A 20,246-nucleotide genomic window follows, 5' to 3' on the forward strand; every position below is an offset into this window, starting at 1 on the left:
GCTGTTAAACAAATGCAAGCAGTCATGATCATTCAGCGAGAGTGACTGAACAGATGTGACCATCAGAGAAGAATACGGAGGCAAACTTCCCCCAAACAAAAGCATTTTGACACCAAAAGGGACTGTGATGACCCAAAACCTCTGACAGGCTCACAGTCGCCTCCCTCATTTTAACTTCTGCAACATGAGCCACAAAATAAAAATGAATCATCAGCTTAATATCTTGTGAATGACTTATGTTTTCTCTGCAGGTTTCCTTCCATATTGATTTCAGCATTTTTGTCAGACCAAAATATTGCATATTTTTCTTATTGTTACAATTATTATTCAGACATGCTCCCAAGTTTTTTCATTCTTTAAATGTTTCACTAGTATAAAACTGGTGAACAGGTGTAAAGGCTTGAAGAGATTTGTGTGTGTGATCGCTTTTATATTATGCATTATAATTACCAGACTATTCGCTGGAGTATTTAGATAAACAGAAAAGTGTTTACTTGTGAAACAGTGAATAAGCCCAGCGCAGAGGCAGGACAGCCCCGCCGGTGATGGAGACAGTCAGGGCTGTGCCTCTGTTGACAGCAGCGGACCTGACTGTAACTCACACACACTAAGCTAGCCGGCCAGCTAGCTAGCTAGCCGCATAACACTCATTGGTCACATCAAAGCCAAGGTAACCACCCGTTTTCTTCAGATATCCACCATGGATTTAAATAATATCCTGTCGCAGCTTGAAACTGCCAACGAGGAGGACATCGAGAAGCTTCTTCAGCAGTACAATCGAGAGGTGAGTCGCGGCTCTGCTCGTTTTTACCCAAAACAAACGGCGCTGCTAACATTAGCTAGCTAACTAAACAGCTAGCTTTGAGTTAGCTAAACATCCTACCAGCCAGCTAAGCTAAGCTGATAGCACTGTCACATTATATCTAATGTTGCGTTGTTAAACATATCACGCTAAACCTCTGAATGAGGCAGACAGGACCTTGATGTCTTGTCGACTGTAATGCTAATGCCGCCCGCCCAGTCATCATGTTAGCTTACGTTACTGCACGTAGAGTTGTGAGTAAAAGCAATATTAACTTCGCAGACTTCAGCTAATTCTCGCAGGTTTCTGGGAAATACCTTTGCATTAATCTCCATTTCGGGCTTTATTTGTATTAAAGCATGTTGAATATGTCTGTGGCTTTCCTCGCTGGGTTGTTTCGTGTCCACAATGAGCATCTTATCTATTTCAGAACAGTGGCACCTTCGCTTTTGATCAAAAGGAAGAAACCCTGCGGAGTGTAAGTACGAGTTATCTGAGCACTTATTAGATTATCAAGTGATGTTTTAATCTAACATCTTTTCACTCTTGTGTCTTTTCAGAAGCTGTGTCAGAGCGTGTTGACGGTACTCGGCAGGCAGGTGCAGCCCAGCTGTCAGAAGACATGCCTGGAGACACTCCGCATCCTGTCCAGAGACAAGCGTGTCCTCGCACCTGTGGCCACCAGGGAGGGCATGCTGATCCTGGGAGGGATGGCGAGGCTGCGTGCTGGAGAGGAGGAAGGAGGTGACAGCCAGAAAAGCTCTCAGGAAGACTCACAGTCAGAGGAGGAGGAGAGGGTGGTGGTGGAGGCCTTGAAGTGCCTATGCAACGTGGTGTACAACAGTCCTGCAGCTCAGCAGGTTAGTGTGGATGTGCAGCTGGCTCACGGCCTGTGTGCCAGCCTGCGTGTGGCGCACACATGGCACCACGAGGTGGGCCTGTTCTCCCTGCGCCTCCTCTTCCTGCTGTCTGCCCTGAGACCTGATCTGAGAGGGGTTTTGAGGAGAGAGTGGCATGCTGTGAGACTACTGTCAGAGGTGCTGGAGCACACCCTGGATGTGTGCTGGGTTGGTCCCTACGAAGCGGCCCGTCCAGATCCACAGGCCCCGCCCATGCCTGCAGAGGACAATGAGAGAGCGATGGAAGCCCTCAAAGCCTTGTTCAACCTCACACTGTCTTACACTGGTGGTGAGGTGAGTGTAAGAGCGTGTTATGTCACAGTAAAGGTTTATCTCACAAAGATATTACATCTGACCCCCCACAGCAGCCAAATTATCCCTATTACTAACCATTCATCATGTTTGTTAAATTACATTCTGTATCAGGAAGAGAAATACACTTAAAACACATCAGCTCACACACTGTCAGTAACATAAATGTAATGTGTGAGAAGGTCTAGCCAGTTTGGCCCTTCAAGGGCCAGGACAGCCAAGAAGTATTTTTACCTCATTGTTTTTGCTTCATCTCTGCACAATGAAACCGTCTGCTTGGACTTCAGGTTTGTGTTCATTCTTGATTTGACAGGAGGATGACCACCAGTTCCGACTCATCGCTGCCATCCTGCGTCATCTGCTGATGCTGAAGACTGAGACGGAGGAGAAAACAGAGGAAGCACACAGGTGGGAAGTTTAATGTCCTTAAGTGAGCTACACCTTGAACATTGAGTGAAGACGCTCTGCACTTTACAACCTGTGAAATGCATCAGTGTTTCAGAGCTTACAGTATGGAAATGTGTGTTCTCACCTCTGTTCATATTTTACTAGAATTCTGCTGTCAAACTTCATTTGAAATTGATTTGCATAGAAAAGGACAAAGATTGACCAAGTGCTTCCACCACTCAGCAAACTACCTTGTGATTTGCATGTAAGCACCCCTCTGGACGAGCGCTGAGTGTCCACCGAGCAGCTGTCAGAGAGAGAGAGAAGCTCACTGCGAATTAAGACTGATAGGTCTGATAGAGGACAGCGGAGATGTCCCTTTGGTGTCTTGTTGGGTGTTTCGTCTTCTTAATACTCTTAGCTGTTGTAATACTGCAGCAGTATCTTATACTCAGGGTAATTTAATGCAGGAATGCATCTGTGGCTATAGACTGAAATTTCAATAGTGTCATGTATAAGTGACTGACATTCCTCTTGTGTGGCTGAACTGGTGTCATGGTTTTGGGATTCCGACCTACTGACCAACATAAACCTGTGATATTTGGTGTTGGCAGTATTCACCGCAATCATAATACAGACAAAATGCTCCAAAGCTTTTTCAAAAGCTGTTGTTCCAAAGCTTTCATCTTTTTCTCATCTTCTTCGCTTCATTATTTTTATTATTAGATTTTATTGACTCGACTGTTACAAGTCTTTGTAAAGATCTATGTGATTTTCTTTTTTTTCTTGTCTCCAGCCATGCCGTCAACCTGCTGAATAACCTGCCTGTGTCCTGCCTGGACGTCCTCATCGAAGTTCCCATCCAGGGAGGACAAGAGAAATATGGAGGGAAAAACATGGATGCAGTCCAAGTGTTACTAGACTTCATGGAGAAAAGGATCGACAAGGTAAAGTTCATCCCCTGCCGTGAATACAGAGAGAACCGGCAGCATTGTCTACACACTGAAAATGACTGATTACTTGTCCAATATGTCTGAGCACTGAAACATACAGTATTATAGTACATGTAATACAAGTGGAGTAAATTTCCATGTGTTGTAACTGAAACGGTGTTGTGACATTTGTGGTACCCCTGTACAGTTGCACTTGCCACAGCTTTAGTTTCACATTTGAAAGCAGAGAGCTGAGAAGCTGCTGGAGCTTGAGGTTCAGCTCTGAGAGGTTCTTCTTAATGTCCACCATGAAGGCCAAATCACACACACTTACAGTCACTGAGTTTCCGCAACGGGTTTTTTCTTCATCTCTGTGAATTATTCCAGAGAAACTGACACTTGGGAACAATTGACAACAAGGCACTCCTTCACGAATTCTCCTTCTGACTGAGGTTTCAGCTGCTCAGCTGTTTGCTCACTCACCACAAACTGGTTCGTCTATTTCTCCCGAAAAACTGCAATACTCTGCACCTCCTTTTGTTTCCTTGACAGGCGCCATGATCATGTAATTGCTGTGGGCGTGTTGCATTCAGGGACTGCTATTTTATGTTGGTTTATCTTATTATTCAGTTTTGCTTTTTAGTATTAATGAATGGCTGCGTGGGCCAGATCAAACAGACTTGAGAGCCGCATGCGTGATGACAGAGGTTCCTCACTCCTGGGTTAAAATCTGTCCACTGTTTCAGCTTGTGAAGTGTCTGTGGTTTGTGTCTCTCCAAGCAGGGCTCCAACTACAAAGAGGGTTTGACTCCGGTGCTCAACCTTTTGACTGAAGGATCCAGACACCACAGGGAGATCCGCAGATATATTAAAGCTCAGGTACAGTAGCCGCCAACACGTTTAAACTGACTATAATGAAGTATATGACATTTCTGGTGCATTTATGTGCTCCTATAATCTGGACAGCGTGCATCTGCCTCACTGAAGTGTCTCAGTAAAGTACTGAAATCTCACCAGGATCCTAACCTCTGCATCTCTAGGTACTTCCCCCACTGAAAGATGTGAAGATCAGGCCAGAAATTGGTACCACCATCAGAAACAAGCTGGTTCGCCTTATGACGCATGTTGACATGGGTGTGAAGCAGACGGCTGCAGAGTTTCTCTTTGTCCTCTGCAAAGAAAGCGGTGAGTTGGGGGGGCACAGTGGTCAGGTGTTGGTGGTGGTGGGGGGGTACAGCACAGCTCATCGTGGCACATTAACATTCACGTGTCACTTCATGACTTTGTGTGTCTGTGGTGCGGTCTTGCAGTTGACAACCTGCTGAAGTACACGGGATATGGAAACGCAGCAGGACTCCTGGTGGCTCGAGGACTTCTCGCAGGAGGAAGAGGAGAGACTCAGTACTCTGAGGATGAAGACTCAGACACAGAGGAATACAAATCTGCAAAACCCTTGTGAGTGCTCTGCACAGGGCTCAGAATAAAGCACAATCTCACATCAGCTTCTTCAGCACATTAGTGTGTATTGGTAACGTATGAATCAGCTGTACGTTAAGCTTGCTCATGCGTTTGTTCCAGCATCAACCCCATCACGGGTCACGTGGAGGAGCCGATGCCAAACCCCATCGAAGAGATGACAGAGGAGCAGAAGGAGTACGAAGCCCAGAAACTCGTCAATATGTTCGACAAGTTGTCAAGGTAAATATACTAAAGAAGAAAGGACTCAGAGAACACGAATGCTGTGCAGGTTTGTTTTTATGGAGCTCTGCTGTCTGAAGCAGACAGTAGAGAGGTGACAGGACATGAGGGGGAAAGAAGAAAGAAACGGTCCCTGCCCAGACTTGAACTGGGGATGTTTCACTAACATGGTCAGCATCTTAAACTCCTCAGTCAGACGACGTCTGAAGTTTATTCTGATTTATTTCTGTGTTTTCCAGTAGTACAGATAAAAAAAAAAAAAACACGAAGGAAATAGTTTAAATCTTTTTATGCCTTAAAACAACCACGTCCCTCATTCATTTGAACCAGCCTTGTCTGACTCTTCAGTGGTGGAAAACAAACCTCGCAGCACCAGAGCAGCCTGCCGGTGCAGGTCCAGATGTTTGTTGGAATATACCTGTGGTAGGAGAGACATGTCCACTAATTAACACACCTGGGGAGATCCTGGCAGAGGTACCCTCTGCACCTGCATCTGGATCCACATAAAAATGTTTTGGCACTGTGTTCTGGCCTCTGTATAGAATGGAAAATTCAATAGAAGGATTGGGGTAAAGAATGTTTCTGATATTCTGCCAGCTAAGAAACAAACAGGACAAACAGAAGATGCCACAGAAGTCTTTGACGAATGATGGATTGTGTTTCTCTAGCAAAGACTCAGAGATGATTAACTTTTCCTGTCTGGACAACTGTTGCTTCCCCTGTTCAAATTATTCATATTATTTATTGTTTCCTCTGCAAAAAGCCGCGCTGTATTTGTGTTGACCTTTCCTTAGCGAGCGGAGGCTACAGTTAGTCAAGCCTGTACAAAGGTAACACTGAGCTCGCTGCCTGCCAACCCATTCATCAAAAGAAGAATCTCTCGCCGTTAGCTGCGGCTTCAATTAGGCCTGGACTGCCAGCACGCCGCAGCATTCAGCTGCAGTAAAGGGAAGCTGCCGGCACGCCACTGCACCATCATTACCAGCCACTCTGGTAATTATCACCTAATTGGCGCATACAGCTTGCTTGTCTGTCCCGGCTCCTTTATGTGTCGCATTCAGGTTTTTTAATAACAGGTGTGTCCTGGCTTTATTCTTCTCATGCTGAGGAGTCAGTCATTGGCCAGACAGGGAGTGGACTGAGACAGAGGCATAACTAGACAAAGCAATTCGGGTGGAACGTGGACGAAGAGGAAGAGACACAGGCGGACAAATGTGCAGACGTAAGAAAGCTGACCTCGTCATTGTTGAGCCAAAGAGGGGGTTGAGCTGTAATGAGGCACGTGTGCCCAGGAGAGGAAGATTCCTCTCCGAGGCTGCATCCTCTTTCTTCTCCTCCTCCTCTGTAAAGGATATGTGATGAGGACGGAGAGGTGCTTCCTCAGTGCGGGCTCTAAGGAGATCGGTCAGGGCCCTGCAAGAATGTGCTCCCCTAAATGCTTAACTGGTCCTCCAATTAGCACATATTTTGCATCCCCACCCACCATCCCCTCTTACATCTGTCACTGCTGAGGAGGAGGAGTGGAGGGACTTCTTTTTTTTCCTCTAATTGGCAGAGTTGATGCTCCGTGTTTTTGTTTGTTTTGTCTTGTTAGTCCTCATTGCACCTGCTGACTTTGATGAGTGGTGGGAGGCTGTTGACTGCTGGTGCTTCTCTCTCTGGTTTCATCTCTGAAAAGATGTGTTATTATTTTCAGATTTGACCACATCACAGGTCTCCTCCGTAACCATTTACAGAAGTTAACCTGTGGGTTAAGTTCAGTTTAATTGCGGGAATCAGAAGGAATTACATGGCCATTTGATATCTGATTCTCTTTCAAATGAATGCAAATGGCTCCTTTTTAAATCTTTGATGGATAATTCTCTGATAAATCATCTTAGAGGCAGTGGTGACACACAGTGCAGGTATAATTGGATTAGGATGAAGGGGCAGCCGTGGCTTTGAGGAGATTAGTCTGAGCACTGATCCTGTAATTAAACTTCCACAGGAGAGGAGGGGAGGGGGGCAGAGAGGACGGCCAGACAGGGGCGAGTGTCCATGGTGGGGGGGAATGGGGTTGTCGAGAGAGGGTCCTTGAGCTCTGCATGTAAGAGAGTAAAGATGTACTGGGGAAAGCCCTCTTAAGACTGTCCGTGCACACAAAGGGTCCTGAACTGAACTGAGGTGGGTTTTGTCTACGAGGTTTGTTTACTTTGAAAATGTACGTGAAGACAGTCACGTCCACTGAGGTCCCACATCTAACCTCGGGACACTTTTCTTTTTGTGTCCACAGGCAGAACGTGATCCGGCCAATGGGGGTCAGGCCCGACGGGACGTTAGCACCTCTTGAGGAAACTCTCTGTGATCCACCTGAGGACAACTCAGGATCAGACTCTGACTAGTCCTCTGCACACCCAGGCCACAGGTTCCAGGCTAAGCGAAGGCCCCGACACACCTAAAGCTATGTCCCATTTCAAGGTCTGGATCATTTGAAGGTGGGTCCTTCTAAATGACATCAGTTACATGTTGCATAAAGAGTGTCAAGCAGACGTCAATCAGAAGATCTACATCAGAAAAGTTTCTGCTCCTATTTCCACGAATTTTAATGTTTCATATAACAAACGCAGGTAAAAGTATCCACATAATATCCATTAGATATATTTACCAGTGACTGATGACCACCTGAACGCAAATGCAAAATCTGATAAGCGATAATTCACAATTTAACATTGAGAAGGATCACCTGACCAAATCATTTAGCTGTTCACGGGTTTGCAAAGGATATAGAGGGCCGCACTGAATCGCCTCCAAGAAGAAAATAGAGAGGCAGTCAGTCAGTTTCCTTTAAAGTGGGACATATTCAGTGTATTAATGTGACCTCTGATGATCCAGCCCTGAACTGGGACGCAGCTCGACACGTCACAGGAAGCTCTGGAGGCACCGTCGCCGCCGTTCTCTAAAGTTGACGTGTGGCAGAAAGACTCTGCAGTGACATCATAACGCATAAGAGGCCTCCATGGTTACTGTTGCACCTTCATCGTTTATTTTATTGCTCCCTAAGTAGAGAGAATAGAGGTAATAATATAATTTTTGCTGGATCGTGTGTCTCACTGAAAGAACTGTTGTTATGTCACAAGTGAGCTGGAGGCTGAATAATCATTCCTTCACCTGTGCTTTTGTTTTTCACTTTTTTAAGTTGGGCTTGTTTTTTTTTTTTTATTGCTACCTGATGATTTTGTCCACTCTTTCTAGATGATTCAAGTGCACATTATACACACACATTTAAACATGAAATCATGAGACAGTGCATGTAGCTCTGGTTTAAAACCATGGGGCCTGTCCAGCATGGACCACAGGATTGATGTATATTTAGCTGTCAGGCAGCGTCGGTGTGGGTACTTTTCTCCTGCTGCTCTCAGCGAGTCGATACGTGGTCGTGTCATTATCATGAATGTTGTATACCAATTAGTCGCCAAGGAAACCTTCTGAATTCAGGGCTTGTTGGCTTTTGGACAAGACGACGACGACTTCATTTAAAATCAACACTTTGGACGATCACACACGTGGTGGACGATAGCAAACAGATTGTTTCTGCCTCTTGATGAAGAACTCTGTAAACTGCAGTGATTGTTTTGTAATCCACACTCCTTTTGCCAAATCTGCATGATGTTAAAATCAGTTCTCAGTGATGTGGGTTTTTTTTTTCTAGATTGAAATTTTTGCTAATTTTATATAAATCCAGTCTTAGTGTATGTATAAACTGAGTGACTTCGCTCTCTGCTGATACAGATTCGGCTCTTAACCTGAAAGCCTGCTCTGGATGACTGATAATTGATCCAGAGGAAGTGGAAATCACTTTGACCAGAGAACATGTGTCTTTATTACAGGAAATGGTGACAGTTCACTTGTTGAATAGTGAATAATCATGAGCACACTTTTCACCAGACCTGTGAATCACCACGACTGCCTGCTCACACAGAGTAATTCAGATAAGAATAAAACCAATATTTCAATCATCTGGACTTCACACAGGCACAGAGGAGGTGACTCGACCTTGACTCACCTTCTTGGATCATGTGACTTTTTTCAGACATACTGGTGTGTCATAAATTCAAGGGAAAAGCAACATTAAGTGTCTTAGCGAGGCATTTGGGTCACCACGAGCCTCAAAAACAACTTCAGCGCTCCTCGTCTGCAACGTTTCAACATTCGTACTTATCAAAACAGTTCAGTGGCCATCTTCTGTTCCTCCTCTCACGCCTTCAGGTTTTTCTCTCATTTGTCATGAATCTGTGGATCACTGTGTTTCTTTTATGCTCTTTTTTTTTCCCCTCCACAATCATAGTGGGATGAATCTAAATTGCATGTTGATCACTCCTCTGTGTAGAAAGAATATGTTATGGGAACGGTTTTGTTCTTTTTGCACATTCTTTACATACTGTAAATAGCAACACACTTCTTTTATGTAGTGAGGCTTCCACTGAAATGTTAATAAACTGAGTCATAAGAATAGCTGTCATTTCTGGACCCATACTTCATAAACCATAAAGGACAGTGAAGATGTGAAATACACAATACTTTATTAAATATTGCTTAAAATACAGTGTTGTGCTGATATTAAACATTAACAAGTTTACTGACATGGAACATATAAAAACAGCTGAAGAAACCTCTGAATTTTTGTTACAGGGCTCGTTGATGTACTAGTGTTTTGTTTGGACCCTCCTTCTATAATAAGTGCTTTAAATGTGCTTGTTGAGCTTGATAAACTGCATTTGAAATTATGTCTTAATTCACATATGAACATAGTTTGAACCGACTCGTGGATGGATGAAGAGGTAAGATGATTTCCATTTCCCAGCAGAAGAAAACGAGCAACTGAACAGTAGCATGCGTGTTCAGTGAACAGGATACAGTCTGAATGGGACACTGTCTCACAGCATCAGTTGCTCTGGCAGGAGGAGGCGGAGCTCTTGCTGTCCGTCTCGGAGTCCGTCTCCTCGCCGCCGCTGCTGGTTGCTCTTGGAGCTCCTGGTCTGGACCTGGATGTCTCCATCCTAACGGGAGGCTCTGAGGCTCCTCTGCTCTGGCACGGCGTCTGGACGTTCACTGATGGAGGGCTGCTTATCTTTGTAGGGATGCTCTGCTGCAAAGAGGGAGATTATTGGCATAGAAAGAAAAAGTCATAACCTCTACATAGTTTACACATCATAGTCTGATGGGGGGGAACTACTGCATGCGTGAGAAGGGTTTTTAAGTCCTTTGTGGCTCCAGAAGGAGGCGCACGACATCTGATAACCTGCCCCAAGTGCTTGACTGTGCGTGAAGTTGAATGGAGACTGAAAGAATTACCAGACCTCTGTAGCCTGATCCTCAGCTAGCTGCTACTAGCATAACACACAAGATCCATTCTGGGTAATGTAGGTATCAGGTTTTGACAAGGACGGGAGAATGCATGGGATAAAAAGGACAATATCTGTCCAGTGTCTGATAATGACATAGGAATGTTGCAATCTTAGAGTGCTCTGAAAAGTACGACATGTAACATTTACACATTAAAATGTCTAAAAGACAACTCAAAGGAGCGTCCCAGTGACTAAATCCAGCGTGAATAAAGCTATAAAACATGACCTCATTCCTGCCTGAGTCACATCACATAGACTTCCATTAGTAATGAGGGTTGTTCAACAATGAAGACAAAAACTCCCATGATCCCACACTACTTTACGACGTGCAGAGCTTAAGATGGGACCCACCGGTGTTTCCTGAGTCCTCATCAGCTCTTCAATCTCTGCGTTCCAGCCAAGCATTTCTGCAAACCTCCTGACTGTGTCCTCCAGGTCACCCAGCTCCACGTGGTCTCCTCTGCGCAGAGGGACCTTCTCAAAGGGACCCACAGCGTGGCGGTTCAGGAGGAGGCGTGGCACAGTGGAGCGCACTGTGTTCACCAGGCTGGCAAACGGCTCAATCTGGAACAGCGAATCTCTGCTCAGATACAACCGAGGACACAAAATACCCATCTGAAGTACTGACACAGATATTCAAAGTGTTTACCTGTAAAGATGTGCCCATGATGATCAGCAGGTCCGCTTTGGGGAAGTCTTGAGTGTGGAGGAAGTACTTCTGAGGAAGGTCCTCTCCAAAAAACACAACATCAGGTTTGACTGTTGCAGCGCAGAATGAGCATGTGGGCACGTTGTCGTTCATTATGGCGTGCTGGGAAACCAACGGAAATGACAGAAGCTTTACTAAACACAGGAGCTTACTGTCAGTTTGAATCACGTTTGACCGAGGGGTCGGACGTACCTTAGCTTCCTCAGCTGGGTACGAAGTGTAGCACAGGTGACAGGAAGCGGTGGCAAAACTACCGTGAGCCTCCACGAGTTTGTCATCGGGGATGCCACACACTGTGAAGAAAGTCAGCAAATATTATGATGGACATTAAGAGAAAACAAGGACAAGGAAAGAAAACAGTGACACGTTGTAAGATCTCACTCACGCTTCTCCAGTCCGTCAATGTTCTGGGTGTACATTCGGAGCAGCAGGCCTTTGTGGTGCAGTGTGCGGATGAAGTAGTGTATGTAGTTGGGTCGGTGGCTGCCAGGATACAGAGCTTTGGCCAGGGAGAAGAAAGGCTGCGGGTCGTTGGAGAAGTAGTCGATGTTGAAAATAGCTTCTGGATAAGGGATGTTGTACTTCTCCAAGTTGGCGTAAAGACCTGTTCCTGGAGTTCTGAAAGAAGGTACAGACATTTTGACATGCACATGTTGGGATATCCCAGTGATGCTTTCATTACAGAGCAGCTAACAGTCACTTGTATCATCTCAAGGGTTTAATATCTCTTTTGAAAGACTCGTACAGCAGTAAAGAGAAGACACCAACCTGAAGTCTGGGATGCCGCTGGCTGTGCTGATTCCTGCTCCAGCCACCACCACCACGTTCTTACAGCGGCCGAGCTTCACCAGCCGAGCCACAGAGGCCAGACCGCCCCGGGATGAGGACTTGGCAGGAAAGGCCAGTGGCCTGCCCTGACCAGGTCTGGACCCAGAGGACGGAGCAGCCTGCACAGGCTCACTGCTGCCTTTGGACATCTGTCCTTTACTGGAGAGCAAGGCAAGAAAAGACGCATGAAACATCCCCATCCCATAACATGATCCAACAAAATGATTTTTTATTAAATAATTAAAGTATAATCGAGAGACATGATCTTCCCAAACAGGATTCTCTGCAGATACTTGCAAATCAGAGATTATATAAAGAATTAATTTGCTGATTTCCTTGATAGAAACTCTGTCTATGACTTCCTGAGGTACTGCATGAGCACCAACCCTGGCCTTCCAGAAAGATATGAGGGAAAAATACCCACATGACACAAGAAGTGTGGAAGGATGCCAAGGAGTCATTTTTGCTCTAGTGCCACCAGCAGGTCAAATGTTCCACTTTTCCTGTGAAATATCTCAGTGACTACATGACAGACTGGCACACTAGAGTGGCTGTAGAGTCTTAGTCTTATTCTGAAGTGGATCACAGACAGGAAATCATGTAGAGATATACTCGAGCATACGGTATGTATTTACTAACAGACATGTTTTTTCTGTTTGTTAATCACTGATCTTGAGAAAAATTCCCTGATTTCTGTTCTCATGTTTGGTTTCTGTTTTTTTTTTTTTAAATAAAGTAAAACAGGTACTGTAATGTGTCTTCACCTCGTCGGTACGCCGTCCTGTCCGCTCACACTCATCAGACTGAGGTCCTGGGCCAGAGCCGAGTCCGCCTGCTTCTTTCGTTGTTTTCCATACGGACCCGGCCCGGAGTCCTGGTTCTGTGGGGGGTCGCTGTGCCTGGCCTGGGAGCTGGAGCTGCGAGTTATTCTAGTGACCGGAGGCTGGGGGGCTTTTTTATCCCAGCTGGACCTGGACCTGTTCATTCCAACACCTGTTGAGAGCAAGAAAAACAGATCATTGAGCCTGAATGAAACATGGCTCCAGGTTGATGAGCTCTAATATAAGCTTCCTTCCCTCTGTGCCATCAGCTCAAAGCCTCATTTGTCCAAATGACATTTGAATATCGGACATGAAAATAATGTTTTACTTCTAATTGTGCTTCTCTTTTAATTTCCCTCCTTTTTCCCCCTAACCACACTCATTAGATAGCGGCTTGTTTTCAGTGATTTCCACTTGTTCTCCCTCCTTTCCCTCCGTCTTCTGTGTCCCATATTTAAAAAGCTGTTACACTGAAATCATCGTGGCATCCTTTTCTCCTCAGCGCCTTTACACAGAGAGAGGCTGAAATGTTTTAAAACTGTCAACTGTTGAACAAAAGGTAATGGCTGCAATATATTTAGCAACCCCCCTCTGCTCCTCAGCAGCTATGCTAATACAGTCCACAGCTGTGGCAGCTTTACTGTTCAGGGAAAGCGGAGGGTAGAGTCGAGGGGTGGGCTGGGGGTGCGAGTTAAAAAGAGGGGTGGCAGAGGTGAAAGGGAACCGTAGATTGACTGTGTGTCAACAAACCCAGCTGGGAGAGAAAAGAGGATGCCCCCTAACGGCCCCCTCAAACGGAGGAAAAAGGAGGAGGGGGTGCAGAGATAAATGATACGGAGGCGGGATTCAATAAAGAGGGAACAGAGGAGTAGAAGAAGAGGAGAGGAGGGGGGAGGAGGTGGGGGCTTCTTTTCCAAAGCTATTCTAGGCCTTCAAACAACTTCCATGAGGAATGAGTGTGAGTGATCAGGGAGAGGCAGCGAACAAGCAAACAAAAGAGCTACAACCCATAAAACACGACTGCTTCAGAGGGCAGCGGGGAGATAAGACGAGCTTTTCTCCAGCAGCGCCTTATCGCCCTCCGGAGGGGACGGGAGCCGAGTGGAGGGGTCACTGGAGTGGCAACACGACAAGAAAACAGCAGCCTTTTAGGAATATGAAGCGATGGGACGATGATGTCTCAAGGCTTTTCTTTCAATGAAACATGAATATTTAAAGAAAACCAGCAGCAAGCTTGAAACTAATACACACTTATAGAAAACTTTGAACTATCTTAAAAATCTCCAAACTACTTTCTCTGTAGGTACTCAATCTTCTTTCACTCTGTCTCCAAGGCTGAACCACTGTGGGTTTTTTTGTCCCCTGCACATCCTAAAGAACTATTAAAAACAGCGGGAGGGCGAGGGTCTCGGCTTTTGTCTGGGCTCCTCTCAAAAAGACGCTGCTGAGTACAGGCAATAAATCACCAGCCCAGTTATTAAGGGCTCACACGGATGTAGCAGCAGACCCAAAACCTCCACACGATCAGACCCCGATCATATCTGGGAAAGTTTCACTTGCAGAAAACGTCCTGCACACTGGGGTCGCGGCGGTACACCGGTTTCATGGTATGAAAATTGACAGTTTTAATGCCGTGTGCATTTGCTTGTCGTATTGTAGTTTTGAATTCTACAGTATAGTTATTCAAAATATACAAAACACAATGTTATGGATTTACTAAATTCAACTTGATTCCTGGGAAAATGTTAAGAGAGGAGAAACTTGAACATGGGAGCTCCTCTAGAGAAAACGACTGTGCTGAGACGGCTGCAGGTCGTCAGGCAAACACTGAAAACAGCAAAAGGCAAAAATCAAGGACAGGTTCAAATGATATTGTGTTTTTTTATATATATATATATATATATATATTTCCATTCAAAAAAAGTCCAATGCACAGGTGCACCAAGCTGATTTTCTGAGAGATCAAACTGCCCTTCAGTGTTTTAAATGTCCACTTAGACCTAATTGTGGCACAAATGTGTTACTGTTCTTTAATGGCAAATAAATCCCTGTATACATGACAAAGGGCTTAAAGAGGATTTGAGAGCCCCCCCCCACCCCACCACACACACACACACTTTTGCTTGGCCTTTTACACTGCCTGTTCTCCACACTCAAAAAACTGAGCCCAGTGTCTCCCAGTGAGTCCCAGTGTGTCCCAGTATGGGACCACCAGGAGTGCAGCCGCTCATATGAGGGTTACAGTTATCTAATTAGGATGGTCCCACAACACTGGGCACACCTCGGCGCTCACCGTTACCACCCAGAAAGTCAGGCTAACAGATAATCCTTTAACAGCTTAAGAGGCTGCGACCAAAAGCCAAACACCAGCCGAGAGCAGCGGGAAAAGGTTTGCGTCCGGACATCAAAAATGAAACAGATGCTCCTCCTTGACGTCCACTGCTCATTGACGGTTGTTTGTTTTTACAGCTGACTGATAGAGAGCTTCATCACATGATGCAACGATGATCACCTGAAGCTCAATATCAGCAGACCCAATGAGATCGAGGTGGACGACAACGATTCAGATGAGGGCGCTGCTGCAAAGAAGCTACAAACTGTAAAATATGGACGATTCACACACACCTTCAACCCTTCAGTGTTGAATCATGACCAGAAACATGTTTCTGCAGAACGTTATGATGTGAGAGTGCAGGTGGCATTTGACCTTTTGGATATAAAATGTGATCACTTCATCATTTTATCGGATGAGATATTTAAGTGAAAATTTGTCATAATTAGCAGAGGATTTCCTGACTTGTGGCCACAAACACGTTTTATGAGGTCACAGTGACCTGATTCTAATCAGTTCATCCTTTCTAAGGGAACATCTCGTGTGAAAACGTCCCTCAGTGCATCCCTGCATTATCATCTCCATGAGAACGGAGGGCGTCACTCATAATGTAAACTGGTCACACAACTCAGAGAAGTACAAACCTAAAAACCCTTTACTTAAAAGAGGAGCTGATACATCAAAGATCAGATCCTCATCTCCTGTCCCAGGGGACAGCCTGAACCTGCGGACAGCCTGAACCTGCGGACAGCCTGAACCTGCGGACAGCCTGAACCCGGGGACAGCCAGAACCCGGGGACAGCCTGAACCCGGGGACAGTCTGAACCCGTGGACAGTCTGAACCTGTGGACAGTCTTGTGTTAAAACGTCTCTGGAGCGACTCGTCAGCTGTGTCTTAAAGGATTTGGTTAAGTTTAATGAGGGCCTTTCCCCTGCAACCCCAGCATTTAACCCTCCACTTACAGCAGAATTGAAGACAGCTGACTTTGACCCCCCCCTCCCCAACACAGGGATGGCAACAGGCAGCCTGGTAACCATGGAAACCTCTTCATTACTTACTTGGAGAGGCAGCAGCTCTCGGTCCTGCTAGCCCACCTGCTCACTAATGACATATCAGTCTGTGTAGCATCTTTGTTGCACTTTCAACCACCACAAAGCAGCGAGTCCTAATTTGTGTGAGTATATTGTTTGCGCACACAGAGAGGAAGGAGGGTGGTGGAGAGCTAATTTTGGCTAACCAGCGACTCCTGTCCTGTTACTCCTCTGAAGACCAACCAGCCCTAAATTAAACACCAGTCAGCCAATCACAGGACGTGATGTTATTCGTACAACCACGATGCTCCCTGGAGGGATGAGGTGTCCGCTCGCACTGTGACAAAATGTTAAGACACCACTCATAATACTACACATGGTGACATACAACAAAACACGAAGCAGAAATATAAAAATAAAGGCTGTCGGGGTCATCAAAGTCATTGAGGTGTCATGTCTCGGTGCAGGCGACAGCTGTGGTCGGAGGAATTATGTTTTCAAGTTGTCCGTACGAACCGTTATCATGACGCGATGTCTCAGGGAAGCCTGAAGGGAATTTTTTTTTCTTTTGGCACAAACGTTCACTTGGATTCAAGGATGAACTGATTAGAATTTGATGGTCAAAGGTCAAACATGACCGTGACCTCACAAAACACATTTTGGGCCATAACTCAAGAGTCCAAAAAATTTCACACAAAAGGATAAAATGATGAAGTGATATCATTTTATATCCAAAAGGTCAAAGGTCATCATCCCCAGGACATCATAACGTTCTGCAGAAACACTTTCCTGGCCATTATTCAACACCATAATTTCAGAACAAAAGGGGAGATTGTGACCATATTTCACATTTGGTCAGATAGTGAATTGCTGACAGCAATCTTGGGTCTCTACCTTGAAACTGTGGTGACTGTATAGATACAGAAAATGTCAAAAATCAAAAGGGCGAGTCTTTGTTACAGAACAGGCCTTCAGAAAACACACTACCTTTACACAAAAAGGGGCCATCACCTTTTAGCAAAGCATGTCAGTGAGGACACAATGCATCAAATGATGTGTGTAAGTATGTTTGACCAAATCCTGACCAAAAAAAAAAAAAAAAGATAATGACTGCTTTTGGATGTTCAAAGTTTTTCCACTGCTGCACAAGTGCTGAATAAAAAACATGTTGGCACATTCCTTGCATTCAGTCTGAGGTCTTTGAGAGGAGAAGCACACAGTGAGGCTACACTGCCGCCTGCTGGAAACAAAGCTGTCATTACACATGAAAAACATCATTTTGGAAAATCAGCAACTTTTGCCTTCTCCAGACCTGATCAGCTGTTTAGAGTCTCACCATTATTACTATTATCAACTTTGTTTGATCAGCAAACAGTCGATATGCAGCCAGCAGTCTGGGTGACACCAGGACAGACATATCACAAGACAACACATCACTGAAACAGGAAATGGGAATGTTGCATGCTAAGTAGACTATGCAGACGGAGATTTGACTCCCTGATGAGCAGAAAGTTCATTATTATTTTGATAATTGAGCACAAAAGTTGGTTTTCCCTGTCTGCTTTGGCACACCACTATAAGATGCATTGTTTTGTTTTAGATGCAGAGTAGACGCAGTGAGAAATCTCACAGTGGATGTAACTGTTTTTAAGATTTTAGACGTTTTCATGAGAGATTAAGCAATTCATTTAAAAATACCACACATCTGCTGTGTGTGCACACGACCAGCTGCACCTGCTGCGTTCACTGAGTGGTTCTGAGACAGTAAACACTCTCCAGAGAATAATGTCTGGTGTGGCTAAAGATTATTACTGTAAAATTCCCAGAATCTATTAATAAGCTAATATGTTTTATTCCAGAAAATCTAAATACTGGACACAAATGTCTCAGTGTGTGTGTGTGACCTGGAGGCTTTCAGCTCCACGTCACTAAACTGCATGCTGCACCATGACTGGCACATGATGATGTCACCAGGCCCTGCTTATACCTGCACGCCTTGACGTGAGATTTAACGTGAGCTTAGAGAAACTGAAAACAGTCTTTTGGTGTCAAAATGTGCACACACATCATTCTGCAGAGTGAAGCCCAAACATCCAGGCGGAAAAAGAAAGCGAAAAACAGACTGGAGGGGCTCTGAGAGGCCTGCATGACACCTTTTCATCAGCTGTCTCCTCACAGTGAGCAGTGTCAGCCAGGTGAAAAGACTTCCTGAGGATGGTCTCACTATAATATAATATTATTGTGAATATTGAGTAAAATAACAAATACTTGGGAACTTCTTTTACAGACAGATGCGGGCGAAACTGGAGGGAATAATTATATTTGTTATCAAACGGTGGTTACCTTCTATGGCAATAATAATAATAATAATAATAATAATAATAATAATAATAATAATAATAATAATAATAATTAACGCTATAAGAAGGCGGTCATTAACATCACTGGCTACCTGTCTGTCCAGACGGCGGACCTTTTCAATGCTGCACAGACGGCGACGACTTTGCTGAGCCACTCGGGATGTTTCACGTCCAAAAAGGAAACTTCGGCCTAAAACTGAAGGTTTAATCCTGCAGTCCGGAGCGATTCGGGCGCAGTAAATGTGTCTCCTTCTTCTGAAATACAGGAACTTTATCCACGCGTTGTCTAAAGCGCAGGTTTTACAGGAGCGAGCTGTCACTCTGCTGCTGTTTCCGGGTCCTAAATAAGTCATTACGAATACAGGCGGGAAACACAACTGGGGTCACGTGGTTCTGTGTTTCCGCTTCCCAGCCGCAGCGTCCCATTAACCCTGACAGTCATAGACATAACATACGGTGGCAAGCATGTAAACTGTATGCTACTTGGGCTATATAATAGTTAAACAGTCACAGGCGCAATTTTTCTGTGTTGAGTACTTTTACTTTCAATAATTTTCCTGATTATACTTCCACACTTCTACTTAAGTACTTTCACTTGTAGCAGAGTATTTTATTGTAGCAGACTATTGTATTTGTAGCAGTGTGGTCTTATTATCTTTACTCATGTAAAAGATGTGAATGCTTCTTCCACTGCATGAAACTGAAGCAGCTAAATGGAATTCAGCCATCACTGATTTTATCATTTCCATCTGCGCTTTTCCTACAGTGACATGTCAAATTTTCCTGTGTGAAAATGTTTATTAAAATGGGTGACAAGAGGAAACTGTGGATTTAAAAAAAAATTTAAAAAAATACACTAAATTCATCAGGTACACTTCACTTAAACTAACACAGTCTAACAGCCATGCAATAAGCCCTCCCTTCATGAAAGTGCTGTTGAAAAGCATTTTAGACAGCAATATCTGTTATTCAACCTACTCTCATTGATATAAATGGGGTAGACATAAAAATAGAAACACCTGACACCTCTCTAAAACAGTTTCTGCTTACAGACAGACATGTTGGGGAACAGAAACAAATCAGATCAGGAACCAGTTGACAACAAGGGCAGCCAATGCCTGCAGTTATTTTTTAACTTTGAATGCAGTTAACACAAGATCACAAGTTAATGATTTCATCATCTCGAGAAAAGGAGCTCTGTTGTTTCAAGATAATGAGATAATCAAGCTGTTATCATCAGAAAAAAGAAGGCTGTTTCCTCTCTTATTATATTTGTTTATCAGAAATCAGGAGTGCCAACATGTATACAGCAGATGGCATGTTGATAACTGGAGCAACTGAGTTAAGCTTTTCTCAAGAAAAACCCCTTTGTTTTTCATGGGATAATGAGATAAATCAACATGTTATCATATAATGTGCTTAAACGTAAATTTTTGATTAGGAATGTGTACCATGTAAATGTTCAAACAGGAAGTCAAATAAAAGCAGGCCTGCTTGAAAGCCCTGATCATTTCAGTGAGAATATTGCCACAAATCAGCTTCTTTCCTCTTTCTTTGTGCGCTCTTCCCATGAAAATACATTTCAGTTTCTTGTGTAAAGGGGTGTTTGTTTCTGGCATGATTGTTTTTTTTTTTTTTTTTTTGTTTTTTTTAAACCGTGCCGTGACATCTCTTTACTAAAGAGACGATCTTTGGTTGGAGATTTTAAAAACAGGATGTGCGTCACTTCGCCCTATGGGGGTGTTTTTAG

At 44.4% G+C, this 20,246-nt stretch overlaps 2 protein-coding genes across 4 annotated transcripts; one reads left to right on the forward strand and one right to left on the reverse strand.

Annotated features, from left to right (window-relative positions):
* Positions 1-525: 525 nt before the first annotated feature.
* On the forward strand, positions 526-9,519 carry ric8b (RIC8 guanine nucleotide exchange factor B). Of its 2 annotated transcripts, none has more exons than XM_076732957.1 (10): positions 526-784; positions 1,233-1,280; positions 1,363-1,995; positions 2,327-2,421; positions 3,197-3,347; positions 4,116-4,211; positions 4,373-4,517; positions 4,643-4,787; positions 4,911-5,030; positions 7,303-9,519. In XM_076732957.1, exons 1-10 carry the CDS (start codon positions 701-703, stop codon positions 7,409-7,411), a joined length of 1,626 nt encoding a protein of 541 aa, XP_076589072.1. In that variant the 5' UTR covers positions 526-700; the 3' UTR covers positions 7,412-9,519. The 2 variants fall into 2 exon arrangements, with proteins under 2 accessions (XP_076589072.1, XP_076589071.1); XM_076732956.1 differs by having other exon boundaries at positions 586-784; positions 4,113-4,211.
* Positions 9,520-9,574: 55 nt separating this feature from the next.
* Positions 9,575-18,842, reverse strand: LOC143322065 (NAD-dependent protein deacetylase sirtuin-3). 2 transcript variants are annotated; one of them, XM_076732958.1, is made up of 8 exons: positions 18,589-18,842; positions 12,716-12,944; positions 11,892-12,110; positions 11,509-11,741; positions 11,316-11,416; positions 11,064-11,225; positions 10,766-10,978; positions 9,575-10,155 (listed from the first exon to the last, which is right to left on the reverse strand). In XM_076732958.1, the coding sequence occupies exons 2-8, from the start codon at positions 12,934-12,936 to the stop codon at positions 9,952-9,954; spliced, it is 1,353 nt and encodes a 450-aa protein (XP_076589073.1). In that variant the 5' UTR covers positions 12,937-12,944; positions 18,589-18,842; the 3' UTR covers positions 9,575-9,951. The 2 variants fall into 2 exon arrangements, with proteins under 2 accessions (XP_076589073.1, XP_076589074.1); XM_076732959.1 differs by having other exon boundaries at positions 9,826-10,152; positions 18,589-18,719.
* Positions 18,843-20,246: the final 1,404 nt, after the last annotated feature.

Source organism: Chaetodon auriga, chromosome 6, assembly GCF_051107435.1.
Source record: "Chaetodon auriga isolate fChaAug3 chromosome 6, fChaAug3.hap1, whole genome shotgun sequence".
Taxonomy (NCBI): domain Eukaryota; kingdom Metazoa; phylum Chordata; class Actinopteri; order Chaetodontiformes; family Chaetodontidae; genus Chaetodon; species Chaetodon auriga.